We start from the raw sequence: 12505 nt of genomic DNA on the forward strand, positions 1-12505 counted from the left end.
ATGTATTTATCTTACTTTTTAGTCTTTTTGTTTCTTTTTCACAGTGGTCTGAGTACCACTTGCCCTAGAAGATGCAGCTGTGATTCTGCGCAGTCAGTGCAATGCTACAGAACCACAGAGATCCCCAAAGAGATTCCTTCCACTACCAGGCGACTCTACATCAGCCACAGCAAAATTAAACAACTCCAGGTAGGAAAAATCCATTATAAATACTTTCTATAGTGCACTGTAACTAAAAGCCATGTTTCCCAGATGGTGGTGGCTTTCAAGTGAAGGGAGAATCTTATTGCAGGTTCTAAAAATGATTACATGGTGCCAAATCTGTTTTTCTTTTTACTTGCTTTTTAAATATATGTAAACATATTCCTATAGTGTTTTAATTATCCTGTGGTCTCTAAACACCAGTTTGCATTGCCTTGATGATTTCTTTTATATGCAACTCAAAAAGTAGCTACTAAAATCATTATGATCTTGAATATATGTTCTATAATTTGCAGTAACAAGCCAAATCTTGACTTGTTTTTAAATGCTTAAATGACCATTCACTTTAGAATTTTATTTTTTTGACTTGTTCAAAAGCTGTTCCTTCTCTTAAAACAGTGTAATCTTTTTACATACTAAATAGAGAAGGTTTATGTAGCTAGAGTGGTTTCCCTAATGAATAAAATTTAAGTTCTTTTTCCCCTGTGAGTTGCAAGTTTCAGGTACACCTGCTATTAAGAATCACAGTGGGAGTTAGTAATCAGGGCTTGATCCTGCATTTTTAGAGTCCAAGACAGTGTATAATATTTTATAAAAGCAACGATAGGCCAATCTAATAACCCATATAAACAATAGCAGCTTTTAACTGAAGCTGACAACTACTTGTGTTGTTAAAAGAGTTTTTTACTGGGTTTCTTGAGGTATCACTGGTTCACGTTATTAAGTCATTATCAGTTTATGCTCATTTTGTCCTGCACTGGAGCAGTGCTTCTCTATTTCACACCCTAAAACATATTAATTTAATAAATTTACYTGACATAAATAGACACAAGGGAAGTATAACCATTTGCATTATATATACTTGCTGTGTACGAATTTTCTACGAATAATAAGAAATGTCCAATTTGAAAGAGATATATTTTCTCTTAAATATACCTGTCCTCATACAAAGAATAGATTTTTAACTGCTCTGAAATACATCTTTAATTTTGCTCTAAGGATTGAATAAAATGGGCTAAAAGGCAATTTAGAGCTACATCTGGGATACCTGCTGCCCACTGACAAATAGTTCCTATTTTGAGTAATTTTGGAATTTAACTGTGTAAAAGAGTTTATTTCTCTTCTAGCCAATACTAATAGCTCTGATTTTCTTGTTGTAGCTCCCATACCTCCCAGAATCAAAGTCCATCAGTGTAATTTAGCTATATTGATTTATCTAGTTAAATGAAAGCTCTGTCTATAGAAGGAATTCTTTATCAGGAAATATATCTTCTGTGCAAAAGAAAATACCTTCATTTCAAAATAAGAAGGATGAGCCATTTTTTCTTTCTTAGGCTAGTTGCCCATACCTGTCAGCTATTCCTCAGTTACTAGTAAAGTGGCCTTAGATTCTGACTTGGAGAAAAGATAGGTATCTGTTATAAAGCATTTAAATACTTGTTCTAGGTGAATAGAGTAATGAAATTAATGATTTATGATTGTTCAGAACAAATGGTGCATGAAACCCTCTTAAGAGAGAGTTTGTCACTTTTCACATTAACTCAGCTGACCAATCACAATGCCTCACATCTACTATGGCTTTGCACTGAAAGGAAATACGTCCTCCTTGTGCTGTCTGGCTGCAGTTATCTAGATTCTTTACTTAGGATTAAACTGGGCTTGTGAATATATTTTTCATTTTTATTTCCATGTGACAAATTGTGCTCTTGAGGATCAAAAAAACATAAGCATATGCTTAATTTTACACAGCTGAAGAATTCCATTGGCACATGTAATACTGCTTGCAGGAACAGGCTTTGATTTCTGCTTGTAAAGTGCCTGTCTGGCAGCTCTAAAGAAACTCTGTTTTTGTTTTTGTTTTTTTAATAATTCCTTCATTTCCCTTATCTGAGAGAAAACAAAATATTTCCAAAAAGAAGTTGAATGTAAGTCTAGGCTTTCCATAGCTGACCTCCAAAGGACTTTTTTTAATATGAGCATTCTCATATAATATGGTTTGGCAATTTGCAGCCTCAGGAAAATAGGTATCTGATTCAAAATGAGCATCAATACGGAGTACTTCATGGAATTTACCTTGAATTGGTCAATACTAAATGGTAAAGAAATTAAAAAGAAAAGAATATACGTTTATACGCTAAATTCTGGCTCCTCCTGGATTTAAAGAGCAACTATAATCTGTTCATGTTTCATTTATTTCTAAGTATACTAATGCATATACTTTCTGCTAAAAGAAAGTTGTTTCTCTGGCAAGACTGCTTTGAGAAACTCTTGTTATAACAGATTCCAGTTCATAAAAATTCCAAAAGCAAAAAAATCCCTAAAAGAAAGAAAAGTTTAAAATGACACAATTATGAAAATGTTGCTATTAAAATAAAAGTCTCTTAAATCCATTTTCAGGAGATCTACTTCTTAAAATATAAAACTATTTTAGTACCACTTTACAGTTTAGGTAGAGATTAAAACATCACTTCATAGCAAAAAGAGAGCTGATATGCTTTCAAATGTGTCTTGATTCAGATTAGTGCAACTGTGTGGTTTGCAAGASTATGGATGAATGTTTAAGTCTTAGAACAGCATGAGTCTGGCAAAGCATACCAAATATGTGGAAAATAGAAATTATAATAATCCACATTAAGAAGCCTAACATCCTTCATCACAGAATGAAYGTACACTGACCAGAAGTAAAAAGAATTGATTCACATAGCTCTCTATCACCTCCTAAGATGAAAATTAAGCCTCTTAGAGTCATACAGCAATCAATTGAGCAAAAGGAGGAAATATTTCATTTGAACTTATAGGAGAAAGCATGTGTCAAACCTATTTCAACTGTTATTTCAAAAACTGTTTCAGTTTCCTTAACACTGCTGTATCATTTACATATGACATTTCTTTCTGCTCTTGAGCACTGCAGTTCATTTCTATGGGAATGCTCATGATTAAAGCTTTGCAAGATTAGCCTCCTAATTATGACCCGAACTGGACATATCATTCTGTAAAGACTACATAGTAAAAAAATAAAATAAAAAAAAAAATTATGCAATGATAGAAAAATGGAAAATGGCTGGCTTTGTTATTTACTTTTGAGAATGCAGGGTGTTTCACAAATTTCCTCATTGAATTGAAGTACAATTGATGGCAAAACCTGTATCAATAGACGCTCCATACCTGTTCTTCCTCACTGACTCTGCATCAAATCTAAAAATGCTCAGAAATGACTTTATGAGACAGAATGAATATAATCAGAAGCTAGTGACAACTGAGGATGCCAAAGCAAAGTGAAATCTGACTCCTCTTTCACAGCTGTGTGGGTTCTAATTTTAACAGAAGTTAAAATGTGGGTTTGTAGATATGATAAAGAGATACAACTCAAAAACATGCAGGAATTAGACAAATGAAGCAGGAAGGAATCTTTTTACAGTCACCTATATGAGCTGATTTAAGACACACAAGTATGATAATCAAATCTGTTCACACAGCCAAATCAGGATCACAGAACAAAATTACAACACAGTATTGGAGCTGCAAAAGGATTTGTACTGCCCTTCCTTAAGACTCCTGACTCGGATACGGGGTTAYGCTGCTGAAGGTACTTTATAGCTTCTCTCAGTGAGAGTAAAATGTGCCTGTAGCTAATGAGCCCTTGGGGAAGTAGCATGCAGACTAGTGTTAGTTTAACATTTCTTCCTGATGTAGTACCCCTGAGAACTGTAGTGAGATTTTTACTGGACATGTGGAGGGAATATAGAAGAGGGTACTCCTTCCTGCCTCCCCCATGCAGAACACTTGCTCACCTTGCTCTGAGCTTTCTGTGATTTCCTTATAAATGAATTTTTGAAAAGCAAGCACCTAGGTCAAAGGGTAGCGTCTCTGATGATTTCAAAGAACTATTGTTTAAATAATGGGTGTGCTCTGAGAATTCCTGGATTTACCCTCATTCCATACTTTCTTATATCTCCACTAAGAGGAAACTGCCAGAATCATTTAAGCTTGCTTGTTAACTGGAGACACAAGATGGCAAGCTTTGTAAGCAAGCGGTTTCCAACAGAGCAGAAAAATAATGAAACAATTAGTATGTCTCTATATATTATAGTCACAGTCCACATGTGAGTTTCATTTACCACTGCAAAGCATCTGTTTATTACTAAGTTACAAAAACTCAGTAGCTATAAAAGCAACCTCTTCCATACAGAAGATTTTCAGACCAAACTGATCTGACACTTTTGGTTTGGTCATCTCAGTATTAGAGGTTTTTACTTTGAAGAAAAGGAGAGAGAGTGGAGGAGGAGAAGAAATACAAGTGTCAGATTTTAGTTCCCTGCCAAAACTTCATGGTAGGGAGAAGTGATGGTATCTATGTGTGCTTCCTCTGGGGAACACATACTGTAGTGACAGTAATGCTCATACATAGAAATGGCTGCATTATGAATTCAAACCTGCACCAGCAAGCTTTGCTGAGAGCAGTGAGCACGTAACAACCACCTACTCTTTGCAAGGACTCCTGCCATTGGTGATACTAGCTATCCATGTCACACAAGCTAGGCACCAGGCAGAAATAAAAGGAACATTCCCTCTTCAAGCCTGTGTGTTTGCTCAAAACCAGGTACAATATGGGCTTAAACAACAAAATTCTAAAAATGTAAGTAAATACTTGCAAACTGAAGATACCTACAGTAACACCTCTCTAGTTATTACTCAGTTCCTCTTAGTTTCTCATTCTGTAAGAATAAACACTAGCAACGGTCAGAGCATCAAGAAGTAACCAGTGAGGAGATTCATGAACTAGACAGTGTATTATCACATGAATTATGTTTTTCTCTTTAAGATTACTGACTTCAGAAGAATGTCCGCCCTTGAAGAGCTGGTTTTGTCGTGCAGCAGAACAGAATCAATAGAAAACAATACTTTCAAAGCTCTGAGCACCCTGAAGTCCCTGGAACTCTACAAAAATCACCTGAAGCATATACCCATGTTCCTCCCATCTGGCCTTGAAATTTTAAAACTTGGTGATAACTCCATCAACACTCTGCATGCCTCTGATTTTGAAGGTTTGAGGAAACTAAGAGTGCTTGATATTCAGAATAACTTGATTGTGACTCTGCCTCTGAGTGCATTTTCTTCCCTTTGCAATTTACAAAGTCTGATTCTGGATGGCAACAAGCTGGAATCTGTGTCTGCACCACCTAAACTTCCTAGGCTGAAGTATCTGAGCATGGCTGACAATAGACTCAACTCTTTCCCCACTAGCTTCTTTGCACCTTTCCAAAATCTACAGTTTCTCAGCTTAAGTGGCAACTTTTTGACAAAAGTGCCTCTTGACCTGCCAAAGTCCTTGCTGTCACTAAAATTAGAGAAAAACCGACTCAAAACAATAAGACTTCGAGACATGAAACACCTTGAAAACCTGTCTGAGTTCTTCCTTTCAGAAAATCAACTTTCATCAATAGATGGTGCCCAGCTTCTTCCTAACTTAACAACATTGGAGCTCTCTAAGAACCAGCTCCACACTATGCCACTCAGGCTCCCAGGCAGACTGCAGAAACTTGACTGCAGCAATAACCTGATTCAAAGGGTGACAGCACAGGACTTCCAAGGATTACAAGACCTCAAACACTTGTTTCTTGACAACAATGCTGTTCGCATGTTTGAGGCAGGAGCTCTTCAGCAGTGTGCGCAGCTTTCTAACCTGGCACTGGAACAGAATCTCCTGATCTCTATTCCATTGAGGCAAGTGAATCTGAGCATAGCTGGTTGACAGGTGTCAGCTCCCCCTTCCTTAGATTACAAGAGTGAGGGCTAAACTGAAATAAATTTGCATTCAGACCTACTCACAATAGAAGTCTATCCATACCATAAGCCCTCTACCATAAGTGGCATTAATTAGTACCCTTGCTGGCAGCCTCAGCGTAGAACTAGAGCTGTTTCTATTACATTTCCGGCATCCAGTGAATCTGCTCATTTCACAGCTCTGGCTGCCAGTGAGACTACTTTATTTAATTAGCACATGAATAAGAGGAACAGGATAGAAGATTATAAAAGAATGATTATAGACAAGTTATATTGCTGCTTAGTTTTATCTTCCTCTGTAACGCAAAATTAATGGAGCATTATATAAAAGTGAAAGACAGCAAGTTTAAAGCTGATGTTTTTACCAACCCACATTGAGCTTATCATTGTTAAAATATTAAGATTTCAGGAGCTGAGTTTGGTCAAAAAACATATGCTGCTTAGGTGGATATTAGCATTCCCAACTTCATTAAATTCACACACAACAAAGTATTTGGAAGGCTTAAACTCTCCTGCTTCAGAGTAAGCAAAACTCCAGTCAAAGGAGCACAGAAGAAACATCACTTGGGCACACAGTGTTCCTTAATGCCCTACCTACAAGTTCTCTCACATTTATCTGAGTGCTGATCTTGGCCATCATCAGAGATGGGATGCTAGACTAAACGGAGGCTGGTCTGATGTAAAGTGGCAATTTTTTTTTATTTCAAAAAGCTGTGCAGTAAGATGGCATAAAAATAGCCATGTAATACCATTAACATCAGCTTCTTTAACACAACTGCACTATTAAATTTTACTTTTATGGCTTCTGGACAGGTTTAACTGGCCCAAATAAATAATGTAGTAAAATTTCAATTCGTTTAGCATCAGGTCCTTTACCATTTGAATCTATTTGGTAGAAGCTTTATAATCAGCAAGTGATTTAGTGGTATATAAATATTTGATTTCAGTCTAGCTTGACAGGAATGTTTAATGCTTTCTAGTTAAGTTAGTATTGTCTAATCCATCTTATTTTACAACCTTCATAGTCAAGAGAATTAACAGGAAGAAAGAGTTCTCTATCAGCCTTTTAACAGTATAGTTTTTAAGGATATATTGGAGATTTTTACTTTGAACTCTACGATGAATACAAATTTCAAGTGGAGATTAAACATAAGAAGGAAGGAAACAACAAGAAGTAAAAATGTATGTACTTAATTAAATTGTCTGTTGATCCCAGGTAGTTGCATGGATACACAGAAATAAAAGTGTAACTTCTGACAGTTAACTRGTGACTGGTAGCTCTCAGATTCAAAGGTTACAAATATAGTTAATATGTCACAGTTAACAGGTCTTAGCAGTTGTTCAGTGGGGATGAGGAGAAGAGAGGTTCTTTTGTTTTTTCTGAAAAGAAAATAACAAAATGAAATTGCCCCCAGCAGAATTTATATACATTACAAGTTCAAGTACTTTCAGGACTCACACAGAAGAGCTCCTACTCCATAAAATCTTGCTGGGAGGGGTCAGAATGCAGGAATCAGCCTGATGATTCTCCCTGGAGCAGCAGCAGCAGCAGTACGGCTGTCACGATCAGCTCCTGAACATGTATGGCTTCTATGCTAGCAGCAACATCACTCCTCACGTATTCAAATATAGTTATTCTCTCAAGATATTCTTAATTTAAAGTCAAACAATACAGCCACAAGCTTAACATACTATCCATGGTACAGTAATACTATTCACAGGTTTAAGGGTTTGCTGGTCAGGCTTTAGATTGCAATCTGGTTGGATAAATATCTCAGGTGATATCCCACTACCTTTGACATCTGTGGGACTGGGATTTTACCCTAGAGTACCCTTACATTATAGTGTTATATTGGACAACTGTCATCATTGTCTGTAATTTGGTTTCAAAACACATTCATTTTAAGACCAAATTCTGTGAAATGACTTACCATTACAACACATGAAATTCTGATCTCACACAGGAAATATAGTAGAATACAGAGCTGCCTTACTCTTGAAATATTCCCACTGAAGTTGTGAGATTTGCACAAATATGGCAACAACCTTTTAGCCTAAGAGGTCAAACTCGGCCCCACAGAAACAATAATTTCAGCCAGTGAGGATCACACTGTACTCTATCAGTCATTTTCAAAGATAAATCACTACGTTGAGATAAACTACCACTATCAACACTTGCCAGTTGTGGGACATTGCTGTTCCATTTGAAATAGTTCTTGGTATTGTTATTATTTTTATTATATATATATATATAAAATATTTTATAAATATATAATTATCATTTTTAATTTCACTGACAGTTATAGTGAATAAATTTCCTTAAAATCTCCAGTCGTGATTCTTAATCTCATCACCTTGCATAGTACAATATTAAAATGACTTTGGGGTTAATGTCAAATTAACTTAATTAAAAATAGTCCACACCAATTAACTGGCTTTCTATTAAACAGTTTTCACTAACTAGAGCTGGAGAAAAATAGAAGATCGTAAATGAGCAAGACTTTCGAAACAAAACAGTTTTATCACACAAATTTATAAGATATATGAGAGTAAGAAGGAAATTGGCAAGTCTAGTATGACATCCAGAGATCATTGGCTTTTTTTTCTTTTAAATGTGAACAGTTCTAATTCTCTAAAGTACTATTAAAAAAGACCATCAAAAAGCATTTCTATTTTTCCCTGTTGCTCAAAACACAACATATCATCAGATGGGCTACTTCTGAGATGATTAATTAACTTTTGAATCTGATGGGAGTAGGAGAATAAAATGGAAGAAAAATTCTAGTTCTTTCATCTATGAACTAAATCACATTTTTTTAAAACAAATCATATATAGAAGTACTTGGGGTAGCAGAGTTGTCGTGCTTCTCTAGATATTTCATTTTTCATGCTGCTACAAATTCATCTTTCACACTGGTCATAGGCTTGCTTATGGCATTAAAGAGTACAAAATCCAATTTTAAGCTTACTTGACACCCACTTGAACACATAACTTTCTTCTTAGTACAGTAGGACTAAGATTGCTGTTGCACAAACACAGACAGTACAGGTCAGAACTGCAATAATTTAGGAAAACAGTTTAAGTATGCGTAGATAGTGTTCTGATAACTTCAAAAAAATGGACACAAATATTTCAGGACCACATCTTTTTTGCAGAAGAATGCGTTACTGCTTTCATTTACCACTGTTGAATATCAAAGACTTTACTTTTGTTARTAATAGTTTTATTTAAGTCAGCTGTGGCTGGGCAAATATGCACCATCAAATACCACCTACACAAACAGAATTAATGTGATGAATATAACACATACGTGTTGTTTTATTTTTATTCAGACTTCCAGATACCCTTGCTAGATTGGATCTAAAGGGAAATGGCATAGAAGATGTTGGAGAACAAGAGCTGAAGGACTTGAAACAGCTTCAGGTTTTAAATTTACGGAACAACAAGATATCTGCCTTGGATCGCAAAGTCTTAGAGTATTTACCTCGCCTCCGGCATCTGTATTTAGATGGAAACCCTTGGAATTGCACTTGTGACCTTCTCAGAACCAGAAGAGCACTCATGGCCAAAGGAACAGATGTCAGAGGAGGGCAGTGTGCAGCACCAGCTGAAAGTCGAGGAGAAAGCTGGATGTCTTCCAACAAGATTCTGCAGCAGTGTCAAGACAATCTGTCTTCCATGGAAAAAGGCAAAGAAGACAGAAAGAAAATGAAACCCCATGACCCCTACAGCATCGGAGTAAGCGCAGATGACGATTACTATGATTATGAACTAGATTAATCCCTTCGTTAATCTACGGTGAACCTTTAAGATGTCTAGAGCTGCCCACCACCCTGTTTCTCTACTGACAGCCACCATTAACTTTTCCTCCTTAATTTGTACTATAAGAGTTGATAGCTGGGGACAAAAGGGCTAGGATAAGGATTCCATTGAAAATTGTAAAAAAAACCCACCTGTTTTTCTATGCCATCAGTATTAGGTAGTTTGAGGGAGGTAACAATACAACTACTATCTCCCAGAAAAAAATCTGTAACTCTGTATGGACCTTTTTATAGTAGACCATTCTTATAGTTGCATAAAAAAAACATAAATAAAATCCTGTAATACTGCCATTACTAGGAGTCTGGCATTCAACCCATTTAGAGTCATAGTTCTGCAACTGAAAATGGAGAGCTACACTGATGTGGATAATTTCTCAGGATTGTTCACAGGCTTGCCTTTGAGAAATGATTTTCAGTTTTCCAGAAATATTTGCCTCTCATTTATTTTAAACTATTTAAATGACATTAGACTAAATTAGCTGAGTTCCAGGTAAAACAAGGAGGGTGTATCTTTCTCATGACAAATATAACAAACAGAAGAACAGTCAGTATCCTGGTTAATAAGATTTATTACTAGTTCCAAAGTTAAGTAATGTCGATGAACCAAAATACTGTGGTCAGTTTGACCTGACTCTATTATTGTAAACAGGGGAAGGGAGCTTCTCAGGAAATAGGATCTACCTCTGCAAAATATTCATGTAAGATCAAAAGAAACAAAGTTATTGGAAGAATTTGGATTTTGGTAGATGAATAGCTAATTGACTATAATATAACTTAAGTTGCTGCATATATATATTTGGGTGATGTGTATTTCATGTGAGAGCACATGCTGCAAGTGCCCCCTTTCACTGGCAGGAGCCTTCCAGACTTCTGCACACAAAAGGACTTCATGATATACGCATCAACTCTGATATATGTACAAATTTTATTGAGCAGTTCCCAAAGTGCTTGAAAATTAAAAAAGGAATACCAAAACCACTAAAAACAGTGAATTACATGCAGTAATCTAAGGGATTTCCTGGCAGTTCATAAATCTCCACTGATAACTGAGCAGCAATAACACCAGCAAATTACTTTTCAAAGCAAACAGTTTCTATTATTCTTTATCTCCTGTTGGCATTTAGTAACTGAATAATCACTCACATTCATAGTGCCTGTTTTGTCAGGTGTCCGAGTGCAGCTATTTGGTTATGTCCCCTATGCAAATGCTATTGACACTTGGGTTCTTAAGCACCCAATACATTAAGCTATACAAGTTTAAAAGAATGACATTTGTTAATTTTTTTTAAAACTTTTTAACATGTCATCAGCTCAATAAAATTTTGGTGGCTAAAGATTTACACAGTTATGGAACAGGACAACCTTCCTAGCAGTTTGAATGTGTTATTTTTACCAGCTAATATTGCTCTGTGTTAAAAGCCTGAAACATGCTTATTTTCTGAGCAAGAAAAATATTTTAGTGCTACAATATTTTTAATTCATTTTATATTGATTCTTTTAATAGGGTACTGTAAATATCTTCCTGTGCCATTTCAGTCCCCCTGTCTGTTTGATGGCACAGGACTAGCTTGATGGTTCTTGCTCTATCTTTTGTCTGCAATGTATTTTGTATTTCTAGATCTATGAATCTTTACAAGCGGAGGTAGCAAGAACCCAGAAAACACAAACTTCGTGTAACAGATGTAATTCACATAATGGAGGTCTTGTGCTAGAATACTGAATTTGCTCGCTCCTGTAGAGCAGAATGATGACTGTTTGTTGACTCGGGGCAAAAAGTACTCCTCTGCTGAAATGACAGACCTACTGACAGAAAATACTGAGGTCTCAGGCATCACACCAACATGCTCAGTAATTTTCTAGAAGCTATGCTGTCCCCGTTTTCCATACTAGCACACTTGCAGGAGTGCTATAGGATTCCTTAGAAAATATTTCAAGCATGCTTTGAGGATTAAACATATCGTTAATAAAGACTCCTATTAGACCCTATTGCTTACAGAGTGTTTTCAAATTTCCTGCCATTTAAAATGTCAAAGCAAATAAGGCATTACTAATATTAAGAAAATAAAGGAACAGAAGAGTATCTTAATTAGACCCCCTGAAATAGTTGGAAAATTGGACAGCCTTTGTCATCTGGTCTGACAAAGATTAGCAAACTCCAGCCTAAAGATAAATTAGGCTTTTTTAAAACGCTATCTTCACTTTATCAGCGTTTCCATGACTCATCTTCATAAGACTCTCCTCCCTCCTTACGGCCACCGTTTCAGCTCGGTGCTGACACAGGCACTGCAGGACCTGCAGAGGAACACGGGAGGCATCACTAAAACCATAGGAGCCCCCTATTTAAAGAGGAGGATTTTTATCCTTTAGAGTTCAGCACTTTCTCCGTTGTGCCCTCGACGCGGAGCCCGAAGGGGAGTGAGGACGGCAGCACGCAACCGAGAGGCACGGCACCGCGCAGCCCTGAAGAGAGGAGCTAAATCTGGAAATCTGCCCCCCAGCCAGCCKAGGCTCAGGAGGGGAAACCCGGCTGCCCTGCAGCCTGACGCAGCCGGCACCGCTTTCGGCAAAGAGGAAAATCCCTCCCCTCCTCCCCCCAATGCCGCGGCTGACTCGCGTGGCCGCCGCGGCCGGACGGGCCTCCCCGCGCCTGCCCTCGCGTGCGCGCTCCGGCCGGGCCGCCGCCGGGAGGCAACGGCTG

At 37.2% G+C, this 12505-nt stretch overlaps 1 protein-coding gene across 1 annotated transcript; it reads left to right on the forward strand.

Annotated features, from left to right (window-relative positions):
* LOC112966171 (nephrocan-like) lies at positions 1-9766 on the forward strand. The gene is made up of 3 exons (XM_026065982.1): positions 1-189; positions 5024-5925; positions 9319-9766. The coding sequence occupies exons 1-3, from the start codon at positions 1-3 to the stop codon at positions 9764-9766; spliced, it is 1539 nt and encodes a 512-aa protein (XP_025921767.1).
* The last annotated feature ends 2739 nt before the right edge of the window (positions 9767-12505 follow it).

The sequence above is a fragment of the Apteryx rowi genome, unplaced genomic scaffold (genome assembly GCF_003343035.1).
Source record: "Apteryx rowi isolate R43461 unplaced genomic scaffold, aptRow1 scaffold_235, whole genome shotgun sequence".
Taxonomy (NCBI): domain Eukaryota; kingdom Metazoa; phylum Chordata; class Aves; order Apterygiformes; family Apterygidae; genus Apteryx; species Apteryx rowi.

What these genes read in the sequence shown, in the direction of transcription:
- LOC112966171 (XM_026065982.1), top strand. Translation starts at nt 1, where the DNA reads ATGTATTTATCTTACTTTTTAGTCTTTTTGTTTCTTTTTCACAGTGGT. An exon ending in GCAAAATTAAACAACTCCAG is followed by an intron (nt 190 to 5,023) that starts GTAGGAAAAATC and finishes TTTCTCTTTAAG; the next exon opens with ATTACTGACTTCAGAAGAAT. An exon ending in CTGATCTCTATTCCATTGAG is followed by an intron (nt 5,926 to 9,318) that starts GCAAGTGAATCT and finishes ATTTTTATTCAG; the next exon opens with ACTTCCAGATACCCTTGCTA.